At 41.0% G+C, this 14,494-nt stretch overlaps 1 protein-coding gene across 10 annotated transcripts in view; it reads right to left on the bottom strand.

Moving 5' to 3' along the window:
• ehbp1 (EH domain binding protein 1) overlaps positions 1 to 14,494 on the bottom strand; it is a 225,295-nt gene that overhangs the window by 170,707 nt on the left and 40,094 nt on the right. For all 10 annotated transcript variants that reach the window (XM_070542571.1, XM_054750382.2, XM_015944984.3 and 7 more), the window contains 2 exons: positions 1,502 to 1,559; positions 1,311 to 1,406 (listed from right to left, as the gene is read on the bottom strand). In XM_070542571.1, coding sequence (XP_070398672.1) covers positions 1,311 to 1,406; positions 1,502 to 1,559 — 154 coding nt within the window. The remainder of the gene's footprint in view (positions 1 to 1,310; positions 1,407 to 1,501; positions 1,560 to 14,494) is intronic.

Here is a 14,494-nt window from a genome sequence, read left to right as displayed (position 1 = left end):
AGTCGACAAGTGCAAAAAATAAGCGCACCAACACCTGGAATCACACTGACTAATTAGACTTTTGGGACAATTCTTAAATATGATCAAGTCATCTGGGGCATGTGAGTAGTTGCAAACACATTGCAACAGCTCTGCAAATGTTCTTGTTGTGATTTCATCACCATAGCTGCCTTTCTACAGACATGTTCTGGAAAATTCCTGGGAGTGGGGAAAGTGACAAGGAAAATACTTTGGGTTGGTTCACCCAGCCTTTGTGGACACCATACAAAATCGGCCCTTTAAGGACTTTGCTAAGACTTCAGTTTATAGCGACCGTTTTGACAGTGAGTGATGTCACCGATCAGTGCCTAAAGCCATTGACATTATTATCATTAAAGACCTTTTTACTGCCAAAGTACGTTGTGTTTAACACTGCTCAGAGGATGATTTGAGATTGGCTCTTCGATGTAAAAAGAGGCATTCAATGACCTGAAAAACAGTTTTAATGACACTACAAAGTACCGTAAATTATGGTTTTTGGGGGGATTTCCACTGAATTTTTCGGCCTTGGGAGTTTAGAAATGGCAATTTGAAAGCAGTTTCAACACGCCCTAATTTATTTTTCTTCGACTGCTTCATCAGCAACTCTTTACAAATGCTGGTTGTGGTTGTTTGGTGACAACCAATCAGCATCAAACAAACAGAAGTCCCACGCAGTGACTTCGAGCATATAACCCAGTTCAGGTACTCGTTTTCTTCCTGAAATAGCCTGAAATAGCCCAAATAGCAGTCCTTTCAGACCGGCCAGGTGTAATGGAAACACGTACTACGAAGGTCCGGTAAAAGTTCCAATAGTGGAAGCAGGCCTTAAGTGTCCTCATTATGTCTCAATTTCTTTACAATTCACCCTCATTTGACCTGAAATTTAGTTGCCAACCCCTCACCAAATTGTCTCAGATTCATCACTTCTGAGAACTTTATCGAGAAGCACTCAACACAAGTTCCTCGTGCCAGCACGGTCTACATTACTATTTTGAGAGAAGATTTTGCCATGCACATTTTTCTAATTTATTTAAAATTTCAGTAATACGAGGTTAAATGTCCTGCAGGGAAACACTGAACCCTGGTGAACATTTAAAGATGGCCAGTGAGATACTCTCGTGTGCCACTAAACAGAGATATGTAATGAAGGGAGATCCAACAAAGACAAAAAAGGTAACTACTCACTGTATCGAGCTACCTTTTCATTAGTCAGCTTTCATTAGTCAGCACATTTAAGTAGACCAGGAAGTTTAATTAGATGCGTACTAATAAAGGTATGGAAACCAAACCTTAAAGAGTGTGACAGTAATCTCAATGTTCTCTGGTACCGGCCACACGACGACTCCTCTGTATGGATTTTTGATGCCAGGCTGCCAGCTGTGGGACTACAGGACAGCAACGCAATACAAAAACACAAATTATGTGGAAATCAGAATTGTTTATGTACTTTCATACAAAAGGCCACCAACAAAATACAAACTTTAGATGATTTCCTCCGGCTCCTACGTGTCCAAACCACCACCAGTTTGTCCGGTTGCCTGAAACAAAACAAAAAAAGCTGTTCATTCTCACAAACCTTTCTCCATTTCACACAAAACATCCAAACTGAGCTTGTGTATTGATGTTCTTAACGTATAAAGTCTCAACAAGATACACAAACAGCAGTACACACAACTACACAAACTCACAGTATGAATAAATCATGAGACAACTGACACGGCTATGTATCTGTGGACTGCAGCACAAACAACAGGATACACTCAACGTCCAGGCAGAAACACTCAGCACTGTGCACAAGTGTTAAGGCGTTTAAATCTTTACAATCTGAAATTTAAAAAACTATTTTTAGGTCAGTTATTGAGCAGCAAGAATAAAAAACGAGTATTTTAAAACTGTTTCAGTGATAAGAGCATTGACGTTTTAAGTCATCCCAAAAACTAGATTTTAATGGGAGGCAATAATGTCTCATTCCTTCATGGACCTTTAAAATGCCTACAAAAAAAATAAATAAATGTTAAAAGGACTCTACATTACAATCCCTCCTCAGAAAAGGACTCAACCTAAACTTAATGTCCATCATTTGTAGCTTGTTTGAAATCTGTAAGAAATAAATGCATCCCTTCAAGGGTTGCTTCCCTTGGTCCTCATATTTTGGTTTGATTTGCCAAATAATATGTACATGAGAACAATTATCAACACTATATTTACTGTATCTATACAGGGTGATAAAGAAAGTAGAGAAAAAGAAGAACTGGTGAAAACGACAGAATAACATAACAGCTTCAGCCTTAAGAAGCCCCTCACAGAGGCGCTACTGTTCTTCATCGCATGTATCAGAGAGCACACACAAACATCCGCCTCTGATTTTCCACTTCTGCACAATCTGGTGTTCTCAAAAAATGTAAACCATTTGTTCGAAGGCTAAATGATTTTTGCACAGTTTGAGTGTTTTCACCCCAACCCCAGGGCTGCAGGTTCCTAAAATGAGCCAAAAGACGATTAATGCGTGCTTAGCCACACTATGAATTAGATCATTAAAAAGTTTGCTAATCACACCATTAATGTAGTTTTAGATGACAAATCTACACATGACGTCAGTCTTGTGAAACCTTAATGCAGAGGAGGCAGGAACATCTGCATTATGAGAGCATGTACAGCTCAGGGTAATACTCCAGTCTGTATTCACCAATGAGCCAGAACAATAAAACCACCTGGCTGGTACCATGTGAGGCTGTAGGCAGCTGCTTTGCTGCTGAATACCATTTCTTTGCTGTGGACTGTGGGATCAGACTCTTGTGAATCATCACATTTTACAGTATATGTGACATTTTGTGATTGTTTTCATGTAGCTGCATTTTAAATCAGACTCTTTCGACCATGCTCAAAGGTACCACATCAAACCAGCAGAGGAGGGACTAAATTATGTCAGCTCTGCTCTGCAACTCCACAGAACGGGAGGTAGACTTTGCAGGGAGGACTTTAGCATTCTTCATTTTTTGTGTTAGGTGAAGGGAACGTTGAGAGAGGAGTGTGTGTGTGTGTGTGTGTGGGGGGGGGGGGGGGGGGGGGGGGCACATTATCAAGGTGAAGTGAGAGAAGTGGGAATGGGGACATCATTACAGAAATAGTTCCAACATGTTTTTTTTTATTGCTGATGCCGATATCTAGAGGTCGTGGTCATCCAATGGCTGGTATGTGCTGCTTATTTTTAGGCCAATGTTCATGGCTGATGTCTGTATGTTTTCCATCATATTTGCATGTTAAAATCCACTAATATTGCTGTAAAGCACATTGAGTTGTCTTTGTGTAGGAAATGTGCTATTTAAATCTAGCTGTCTTGTCGAATAACATCAGTTGATGCACATTTCTGAAGCTGAATCATTTTTTAACACTGTATTTACCCAAAAGTTAAATTCTTAATTCTGTGCTCTGCTCTGTGTCCCAATCAGACATCTAAATAAAGTTATTCCAACAAATTAATAAACTGACCAAGAATTAAAAATTGGTCAATTAAAAAGATACTTAAGTTGAACATAATTTTTTGTATATTTATTATGCAGATGTTATTCAGGAACATAAATACACATTTAAATTCTGCATCAGCACCAGGCTGCCTGAGGATGTGCCTGACTTTAAATGAGCTTTAGGAGGTATATCGGTGTCGGTACAGGATCTGCTCGGGTGCAGGATCGGCTCAGGGTCCTTCGACTGCCGATGACGTCAAAGTAGTTGATTGGCTGAACATGAAGCTTACGGAAGTGACGTTATCACGTTATGATTTTGATTGGTCAGAACACATTTGCGGTGGTAGTCTTAGCGGTTGTAGTCCTGTAGTCCAAAAATCAACAGTTTTTGGAGAAAATATGTTTAAATTTCTAAAGAAATGTAAAATATAAGCAAATGATAAACGGTGACCCTCAAACGCTCTTGATGTTGATGAAATGGAGCAAAATAAAATATAAGAACTTTATTGAAAGACACCAAACAATATTTTGAGTCAAAGAATGTATTTAGATAACAACTAAAGAAATATACAGACGAACTCCACATTAATACAAACAGATATGGCTTCACAAATAAGAACTGTTCTATTTTTGTCAGTCCGATGTTGGTTTTATGCAGTTTCACATTCTTTACAAAACAAAGATAATATGGTGTTTCATTAACTAATTACAATTATAAAGAAAACATTTAGGTGTTAACAAATAAGAATTTATTAACAAAACTGCTGATGTCTTTCCAAAACGTATGCGTGAAAGCCGAGTAGAGTTGCAGTAATGTGACGTCATCGGCAGTCGAAGGACTCCGAGCCGATCCTGTACCGACATCGGCTGATGCTGATAAATAAAAAACTGTAAATATGGCCCGATATATGGCTAAGTTAATCAATAAACTGAGTGTTATTAAATATGAAAAATGTTTTCAAGTATTTATTAAGCAGGTGTTTTTTTAAAAATATAAATATACGTTTAAAAATTGACAGCAGCACTGGGCTGTCCTCCGATGTGCCCAACTTTAAATCCACTAAAGAGGTACACTGGTTGATAGCGATAAGGTAAAAATGGGCCTGATTTTTAAGTCTATCACTCTCTCTCTCTCACACACACACACACACTTCTGTCACTAGTTACCCTTTTGTGAACCAGGAAAAAGGGGGGGCAGAAGGGGTGTTGAACCAGCAACCTCCTTAATGTGAGGCAACAACACTAACTCTAACCAGCTTCTGCGGGCTTCATCTTTATCTCTTCAAAGACAAATTTTATAAAATATGCTGGCGGCCTGTCCTTAAAGGGTTCTACAACCCCACAAGGCGCTTCACAACACAGTCAGTCACCCATTCACACACACATCCACACGCTGGTGGGGATGAGCTACGGTGTGGCCATGGCTGCCCTGGAGGGCGCTGGCAGAGTCGAGCCGGGCGTTGGCACTGCTGGTCCCTCCGACCACCACAAGCAGGCACAGTTAAGTGTCCTTTCCAAGGACACAATAGGAGCTTTCTCTGGCCGGAGCCGGGATCGAATCTGCAACATTCCAATTACTGGACAACCCGCTCTACCTCATTAGCTACTGCTGCTTCCTTTGTCTTGTTTGTGTTGTTCATCACAGTCTGAGTTGATATTTTTGGTTTGGATACAAAATGAAACCTGCAAAAACCAGATCACGTGAAGTTTACTACAGGTTTTATTTTTAAATAAACCTTTTCCTACCACCAGCCTTTTAAAGTTTCAGTAACCATGTTGCTGTAGTCATTTGTTTTTCACACACATTTAATTAAAACACCAAGAAACACCAGTCTGAACACATCTGCCTCCTCTTCATCCTGCTTCCTCTGATTGCACAATACCCAGAATCCCTTGTGTCACATCCTGGGTCTTGAGCCAAGTGAGAGAAATTTAGCTGCCATGATCCATTCTTGCCATTGGATTATTAGTGTAGTAGTCAGTCCTGCAGATGTTGAAACGTAGCAGAAGTGCTGAATAGCAGATATGTCTGCGAGGAGGGACTAGAATATTCACGAATCCTCTCCTACTGAAAGAGGAAGAGCTTACAGAGTGATAACGTAAGCCATTTCAAGGCTACTACACACTTTTAAAGCTAAATGTATAATTTCTTATCAACATGAATTCACTTGAAAAGGACTAGTAGCAGCTTAAGTGTGGTGTTTGACCCAGTGTCCACTTGGATCCAGTTATTTATGCATCAACTTTTACTAACATAGGAAGTGGTTTTGACTGAAACTAAAGCAATTTAACATGCTCCAATTCTTTTCTATTCCCAAATAGCAGCTGACAAAGTCAAGATGGTATTTTTTGAAGTAGGAGCATGTCACACTGAGTAAATAACCTGGTTTGTTTTGAGCAAATTCCAGTTATTTTCTTGAAACAGAGGCAGTTATTGCTGAGAGCTTAACAGCCGAGACAGACTGACTTTATGTCAAATGTGGCCAATTATGGTGAGAGAACAGGTGAGAACAGGTTCCTATTCCAGATGAACAGATGTCAGGTAGAACATTTACTACATAGCTGTCATGGCTGCCCTCTCATAACACACCTAGTAAAGACTTAATAGAAATGCATTAAGTAAAGGTTTAGCAAATAAAGCAGAAACACAAACACACACACAGAGAGAGAGAGAGAGAGAGAGAGAGAGAGAGAGAGAGAGAGAGAGAGAGAGAGTTACTCTACAGAGCGCACTAGACTTCATATTATGATCTGTGTTCATTTTGCAAGTTTCTATCATATTCGTGTATTTTTAATGAAAAAGGAATCTAGTTTGATGGCTAATAGCATGGCTGTATGTTTTCTGATGATGTAAAGCATAAAAGATAAAAGTTCACATTTTAACCCTCCTACTGTCTTTATGGGTGACCCCGCAAGGAAAGTTGACCATTGAGCAGGATTGATGGTTTATCCCTTGAGGTCCACGTGGCAGGGGTGAGGTGGTGCTCTCTCCTCACCCTTGCCACATGGACCCAAGGGATAAACCATCAACAGTCTATGCAGAGAGAGCAACTATGCCCATTTTTTTGGTGCTGTTTATGGCTGCAACACTGTTGAAAACAGAACATCAGCATTGATCATCACACAAATATTTAGGTTTATTGAAAACCCGCGCAGAAGCCAATTCATAAAACCGATTCCACAACTTTTACACCTTAAATAATGTATTTTTTATTTATTTTGGCGGCATGCTATCATCTGTTATGTTCATTTTCAGAGCTGTGATAGTGTTATGGGGTCCCACATCCATTTACCGCACTATATCATTTTTGACCCGCGGTCCACTGTCAGAAGTACTGACTGCGTGTTGCTTTACAGCAGTATCACATACAGTAGATGTAGACCCAAAATACATGAATACGTAAATGCCTTATCGGGCGCTGGATCGAGTAACAGCTTCGCCGCCATATTGGATGGGTCTCACTCTCCAAAGCAGTGACTGTAGAAAAGTTCAAATTCAATGAAGAGTGAGCAACTTGTCTCTGATTTTGTGAAAACCCTTGATATAATGTGTTTTTAGTTGGGTAGCACCTTCTTTAGTAGAAATGAATGCACTGGGGCTAATAGAGACCCATCTAAAAGGGCGACTGGCCACTACAGCAGCGCCAGTCCATGGGAGGTCCATGTATATATGTCTGTGGTAGACTTGAGCAATGGCAGATCCACCAAAAAAAGCTAGAAATCCCTTATCAAAAGAATCTAGGAAAGGAAAAAGAGTGTAACAGAGCAAGAGTAAAGACCAGAATTAATACTGGGCCGGCTTCTTGAAAGACCAGCATGTACTACGGACTCTGACCTAGCCATGCTGCTAACGGATAGGTAAGTAATAAATGATTTGACCATTATTGTGTTTGGTCGGAGATAAAGTTGTTATACAGTCCTGATGAAACTTTATTCAATGCTGAAATGCCGCATAATGTGTTTGTTGGGGCCCACGAGTTGGAAAACAGCCAGTAAACATGCCTCTTATGCACAACAAAGAGATTCGATTTCACGACAGTGACATTACGCAGCAACCCTTGAGAAGGTAATAGAGAGCATATATCCGCAAAGTTCAGGAATGTGTCTTTAAAGGAGCAATATGTAAGAATTCTACAATGAAAAAATGACAGTCTAATATCTCAGTCATGTTGAAAAGAAAGTTACACTGAAACAGATATCATTCTCAGCCTGCTGGGGGTTGTCAGTGTTTTGCTTTCCAAAAAAACTAATGAGGGGCATAGTTACTGTTTACAAATTGCAGGATTGCTGAGTTTATATCAAGCCCCCATAATTCGGGTCTGGATATGAAGCAAAACAGGAAGTGACAAAAATTGCTGTTCCACTCTCATCCGCTAGGGGCTGGTGTCAGAAGCGAGCAAATCCTCATTGACTCCCATGTTAAAAATACCAATTTCACAGCAGAAATAAACATGTTTACAGCCTGGTTCCAAAACATGCTTTGGTTTAATAGAACTATTTTACACTCAAGACAACTCTGAGGGGGGTGAATTTTTTTGTCACTCTTCTATTTAAGTGTATTAAACGCCTAAAATTCTGAATAATTAATAAGCATCAGACCCACGTGACTGCAGAGCTAGCTCCGGGGAAAGGCCTCAGCCTGAGCCTCGGCCTCGCCTTAAAACTGCCCTACAAAGTAGGGCTGCAACAAACGATTATTTTGATCATCAGTGAATCGGATGGGGTCTTGACTCGATTAATTGGATTAAACATTAAATTTAAATAAAAGATTTAAATCAAATCAAATCAAACTTTATCTATAAAGCACTTTTACAAAAAATTTAACTCAAAGTGGTTTACAGATTAAAAAGAGCCACATATCCCACTAACTAAATTACTTAATTAAAAACTGCTAGGGCAACACTTTTCTCTCCTTCCTTTACTTAATTTAACAACAAAACATGATTAGAAAAGAGTTCAATAACGTAAAAAACAACATGCTATCACCTAAATATATCCATAATTAAACTATGATCTGTAAAACCATATGTATTTCATTAACATGTTCAGTAGTAAGCTACTGGAAATTTTACTGCTAAAAATGTAATGGTGACATACCGTATTTTCCGGACTATAAGTCGCTCCGGAGCATAAGTTGCATCAGCCATAAAATGTATAATGATGAAGAATAAAAAACCATATATAAGTCACACTGGACTAGAAGTCGCATTTTTGGTGGAAATTTAAAAAAAAAAAATCTGAGACCAAGCCTTTCACATTGCAAGACAAGTAACAATAACAGAATAAAAAACCAGCTGTTGCATCAGCGGTATGCTGATGCAACATTTGTTATTCAGCTGCACAAGACATAAACAACAAACTGAATTGTGTCTGACATATCAAAAGTTGTTCGGATAACTGTAGCATACAGAATATAACAAGTTTACCAAACTCTCCATCTCACTCCAAATCACAAAAATCCATTGAATTCTTCATCCTCTGTGTCACTTCTGAACAACTCGGCCAACTCTGGAGGAAGACGAAGCAACTGTTCTTCTGCATGACTGTCGTCAGACTCTCCATCAGTCCCAGTTCCAATTATTCCGGCCTTCCTGAACCCCGACAGGATGGTCTCAATTGTCACTGAAGCCCACGCTTTGTCGATCCTTATGATGAATTCCAGGAATGTTGTGTGGCGCATCCTCCCGGTTGCCGTAAAGCAGTGCTCTTCATGATCATCCACTGCTTCCACAGGTTGCGCAAGACTGCCTTAAAGCTCCGGTTCACTGAGATGTCAAGTGGCTGGAGAACTTTAGTTAAACCTCCAGGGGTGATGGCAGGTATGGAGTTGAAAGCTTTTAATTTATCTCTGAACTGTGGCGTGATATGTGCTCGCATGCTGTCCATCACGAGCAGGGGTTTGCATGATCTAAAGAAACCACGCGGACGCTTGTCACAATATTCACACTCTTTTGCCCTTTTTCTGCAACACTTCGGCCCATGGGGATGTCAAATGTGAGGGGAGCCGTGTCCATGTTGATAATATGATCCAGTGTCATGTTGTGCTCAGTTATTTGCCTTTCAACAAACTCATGGAAACCATCAACCTTGGCTTGGAAGTCCGCTGGCAGTTTTTGGGACACTGTTGTCTGTGCTCTGATAGAGAGCTGGTTGCGTTGAATGAAGTAGTAACACCAAGAAGGACCTCCTGCAAAGTCGTTGATATTCATTGCCTTGGCAACTACCTGGGTGTGGAGAAGTAGCTGCACCGTTGATGCCTTTTCCAGCAGCCCGTTGTTCAAGCACCCATTTGTGAACTTGTTCCTCCAGCTGTGGCCATCTAACATTTAGCCCACGATTAGCTTTTTTTGTTTTTTCATTGCAATAAGCGTGACCTCCGCTTTTTGCCAGTCCCTCACAAGTTTCTTGCTCACTCCAAACTTTCTTTCTGCTGCTCGATTACCGTTTTCTGCTGCATATTTCACTACTTGGAGCTTATAATCAGAATATGCTATTCTTTTCGGGGGAGTTTGTATTCTTTAGTCTTTCTTTATTGTAAGCTATTATTTAAATACTTAACTGTTAGTGGAGAACAGGTGTAGTACATACCGGTACAAAGGCCTAGAGGGCCATCTAGCAGTTGTAAGTGAAAATGAGTTACATAATTTGGTATATAAGTCGCAGGACCAGCCAGACTATGAAAAAAGTGCAACTTATAGTCCGGAAAATACAATTTTTATTATGTATGGTTTGGCAATAATCCAGATAAAAAAATGTTCACAGATAGGCACGTTTGTGAATTACATGCTTCATTCTTAGTTTCACAACCTCAATTGATCGTGAGCAGTGGCGGTTCTACATGGAATTACTCCCCAGGCAAGACATCCCTTGAGCGCCCCCCGGTATTTATAATATTATGAATTAAATGTGCATTATATAGAAGAACATCAAGGTGTGATTGACTTCATTCATCTCAAACAGTTGATTCACACCCTCCCACCCCCTGTCTGTCACTCCCAGCATGTCAAAAACAAACGCTTGGTCAGCCACCCTCCGCATCACACCCCTGATGCCAAAAGTGCCTTTTTTTATCACTTATAAACAAAAAGGGGGTTTTCCCTTTTCTGACAGCAGATCCCAGTGCAGCGTAAAACTGACGCGATGGGATGTCCGCAGCCGGGGCACCAAACAAGCTCATTGTACCGTACCCGAACCTTATCCTCTTGTTATTTAACATTCCCTTTCCCCTTCCCCTCACCCTTATCCTAACCTTAACCATCTTTCTAGCTAAAGCCTGAGTCATGCTTCTGCGTCTGTGTCAGTGCGGAGACACGCAACGCCATTATCCGTCCTTGCGGGCCTGCTGGAGAGCCCCCACAAGGACGGAGTCGAGCTCTCTTTTCTAAACATTCGTCAGTCGAGACGGAGAACGCAAGCTTGTGATTGGTCAGGGCACCGCTGTCGTCTACACCGCCCCCAATGAGCCCTCAAAAACATTAACAGAGCCAAGGATATCTAGCGGCAGACAAGGAGAAGCTTGAAGATTACCTTGCGAAAAAACTCTAAAAATATGAATGTTTAATTCCCCCATGACTGGAGGAGTGAGTGAAAGCGTTTTATTTGTGGACGGAAATGGCAGGAAACATGGGTTTAGAGGTGGCGAGCGCATGAAAAGGTGGAGAAGAATGAGAGACAAATTTGTCTGTGTTAAAAAGTCTCTTAACTACAAAAAACACAATATAAACACACTATCTTGGACCGGATACATGACAGGATACCACAGAACAGCGCTACGCCCTCTGTTGTCCTGGTAGGGAATTGCTTTGCAGCACTCCCCAGGAGACGGAGAAGTAAGAGGGCAAAACAGCTCCGTCTGTGCATGCCTCCCTTTTGGAGCTGATGGAGAAGCATGACTCAGGCTTAGCACGTTACCCTACAGTGACCAAGTGTTTGTTTCCCACATAAAATTAGTTTGGTTTGGACCGAGCCAACGTGAGGGGGAGGTTTCAACTACCAAGGTGGAGGTTAGAAGTAGAGGGTATTTGTAACTTCCCCCTCGCCAGATGGTATGTTCTAACGTTCCCCTAGCCTGGGCAGCAAATACAAAAATTCACAGTCATAATGCATGGGAAACAAACACTTGGTCACTGTGAGAGTAACGTTTTTGTCAGCAAGAGGATTAAGGTTAGGATGAGGGTGAGAGGAAGGTTATAAATAGCAAAACGTTTAGGTGCAGTTAAATGTGCTGGTTCGGTGCCGCAGCAGCGGACATCCATCGCGTCAGTTTTACGCTGCATTAGGATCCGCAGTCAGAAAGGAGAAACCCCCCTTTTCGTACATAAATGATGAAAAAGGGCACTTTTGGCGTCATGGTTTTGACGCGGAGGGTGGCTGACCAAGCGTTTGTTTTTGACGCGCTGAGAGTGAGAATGTGTTTGTCTGTTTCATTTGGGAGACCCAGAGGTGATGTCTCTCGTGCCCCTCCCTATTCTCTTCTTCACACACACAGTGCTCGCCTGAACCCTCTCAGTGAGCAGGAGTATCTGCAGCCACAGGGGGCGCCTCTACACATGAGCTGCGCACACTGACTGTTAAATAAAGGTTGCGCGACACAAAAAAAAAGTTGCACAACACAACGAATCCATGACAAAATGCATTACCAACGCATTTTTTTATCGATTCTTTGTTGCAGCCCTATTACAAAGCATTCATTCCTACTAGAGACCACTGCACATTAGGGCTATAAGAAAATATCGATATGGCAATATATCATGATATGTTTTCCAGCAATATATCGATATTCAAAAGCTGTGTATTGAAATTATCGATACGATAATATATCATGATTTTTTTCCTGCAATATTATATCGATATTCAAAAGTGACGTCATTAAACCAGACACTGAGAAAAGCTGAGGGAAAATGGCTGTAATTTCAGCGAACTTCAAATCCTTCCTTCAGGAGGAAAGAACCGCCATAAATCTAAAGAAGCAGTTACACTAGGGGAGAGGAGATTCTGTAGTGATGGTGTCGGTACCAGATCTGCTCAGGGTCGTGTCTGCTGATGACGTCACATTACGCCAAATCTATTCTGCTTTCACACATAAGTTTTGGAAAGACATCAGCAGTTTTGTTAATAAATTCTTGTTTATTACAACCTAACTGTTTTTTTACAATTGTTATTTCTTAATAAAACACCATATTATCTTTGTTTTGTAAAGAATGTGAAACTACATAAAACCATCCCAAAGGGGAGAGACAGCTGGCTGCAACCATTTCAACTTTAGGACAAACCAGAGTACTAAAGTGAAAAAAAGTATCATTTGAAGTGACGGACAACAAAAGACATTTGGACCTAGAAAATGGCAACTGGTGTTTAGCGCTCTTTTGTTTCATCTGGCAATGCTGGTTTCCATTTCTGGCAGATTAGGATGGCAGAAGGAAGATACCCGAGGGAAAGGGTGTGTGTTTCGTGAACCTGTTTGTGTTCAATTTGCGTCAATTTCCACAGTTAACTTAGGGCTAGACAGGAAATGACACACGGCTTCATTGTATAACGCCTGGTAATTTTTAAAATAAGACAATTGCAGAGATGCAATTTCTTATCTACATACCGTAATTTACGGACTATAGAGCACACCTCAATATAAGCTGCACCAACAAAAAAAAAAGGTTTTCTACACACACACACCACACCACAATACAAGCCACGGCGCAGCAGCCACATGCAGGTTTCCGGTGCACGGCGCATGTATGGCCATAACATAAGATAATTGGACAGAAAGACGCTACATGGAGGTTTTTCGTTGTTGTTTTAATTCAATAAAATGAATTTTAAACACGGGTGAACGTCCCTGCAAGTTTAGGAAAGACAACAGCACTGATAGCATTCATATTTCTGGATGGTTATAAAATAAAAACGGAACTGACACGTTATTACCGGTAATTTGCATGTTTAGAAGAAAAGAACAACGCTGACACAGCATTAATAAGCCCTGGATGATTAGAAAATAAAAACTGCACACAAAACATGCCTGGTTAGTAAATAAAACACACTTGCCTACCAGAAAAAGTCATTCGCTCTCATCTTCCTCTTGCGCACTAAAGCCATTAAAGTCCTCTTCTTCAGTGTCGGAGCTGAACAGCCTCAGAAGAGCTTCGTCACATACCTTTTCTGTGGCGATGTCAGTGTCGCTGTCCGTGTTGCTGTCATCATCCCCGGGTGAAGCTGGCTTCAATAAGTTCTTCCTGCTGCCGTCTCCAGCGCTGAACCATGGATTCATTCATGCCAAGCTTACGTACGGCAGCACTGTTTGCCTCCTTTACTGCCAGATCGATGGCCTTCAACTTAAATGCGGCATCATATGAACTCATACGTGTAGTTTCCATGATGAGGGGGTATGGATTTGAAAACAATTCTCCGTCGTGCCGGCTGCTTTCATGTGCTAAATTAAAATGAGCACTTTCTTCGATTCCCACTTTTGACTTCCATCTGTTTCACTTTCTGCTAAAGCGCCCCTAGTGGCAGGTGAAGGAAAATCTTCAGTAAAGCTGCACCTCATTATAAGCCGCATGGTTCAAAGCGTGGGAAAAAGGTAGCGACTTATAGTCCGGAAAATACGGTAGATTACGTCAATACATGTGGCCTAACAGCTTATTTACATCCAGCATCTTTTGATGCGTTTTTTATGGCTTTAATCCTGGCAATGTAGAGGCACAAACATTATATAGGACACCAATCAGTGATATCAAACATGATCTTTTTCTTGGTTTAATGGTGGATGGCATGTGACCTTTGAAGTCTAGAGGGATTTTTTGATCTTGCGAGTCCAGCGAAGAAATTGATGGAAAAACCACTCCACAAGGCTCTCCCAGTGTGAACCGACATGCCGCGAAGCACACCAGTAAACTGTCCCACTGCCATTCTGAGTTGCTGATGCCTCCATTGTGGATTCGGAGTTGCACTTCAACTTCTACTTGACCAAGTAAGTCACAAGAAATAATAATTGATGAACAGCAAAGAAAAGCTGC

Source organism: Nothobranchius furzeri, chromosome 12 (assembly GCF_043380555.1).
Source record: "Nothobranchius furzeri strain GRZ-AD chromosome 12, NfurGRZ-RIMD1, whole genome shotgun sequence".
NCBI lineage: Eukaryota > Metazoa > Chordata > Actinopteri > Cyprinodontiformes > Nothobranchiidae > Nothobranchius > Nothobranchius furzeri.
Note: the sequence above shows the minus strand (reverse complement) of the source record. Positions and strands in the feature narration are given on the sequence as shown.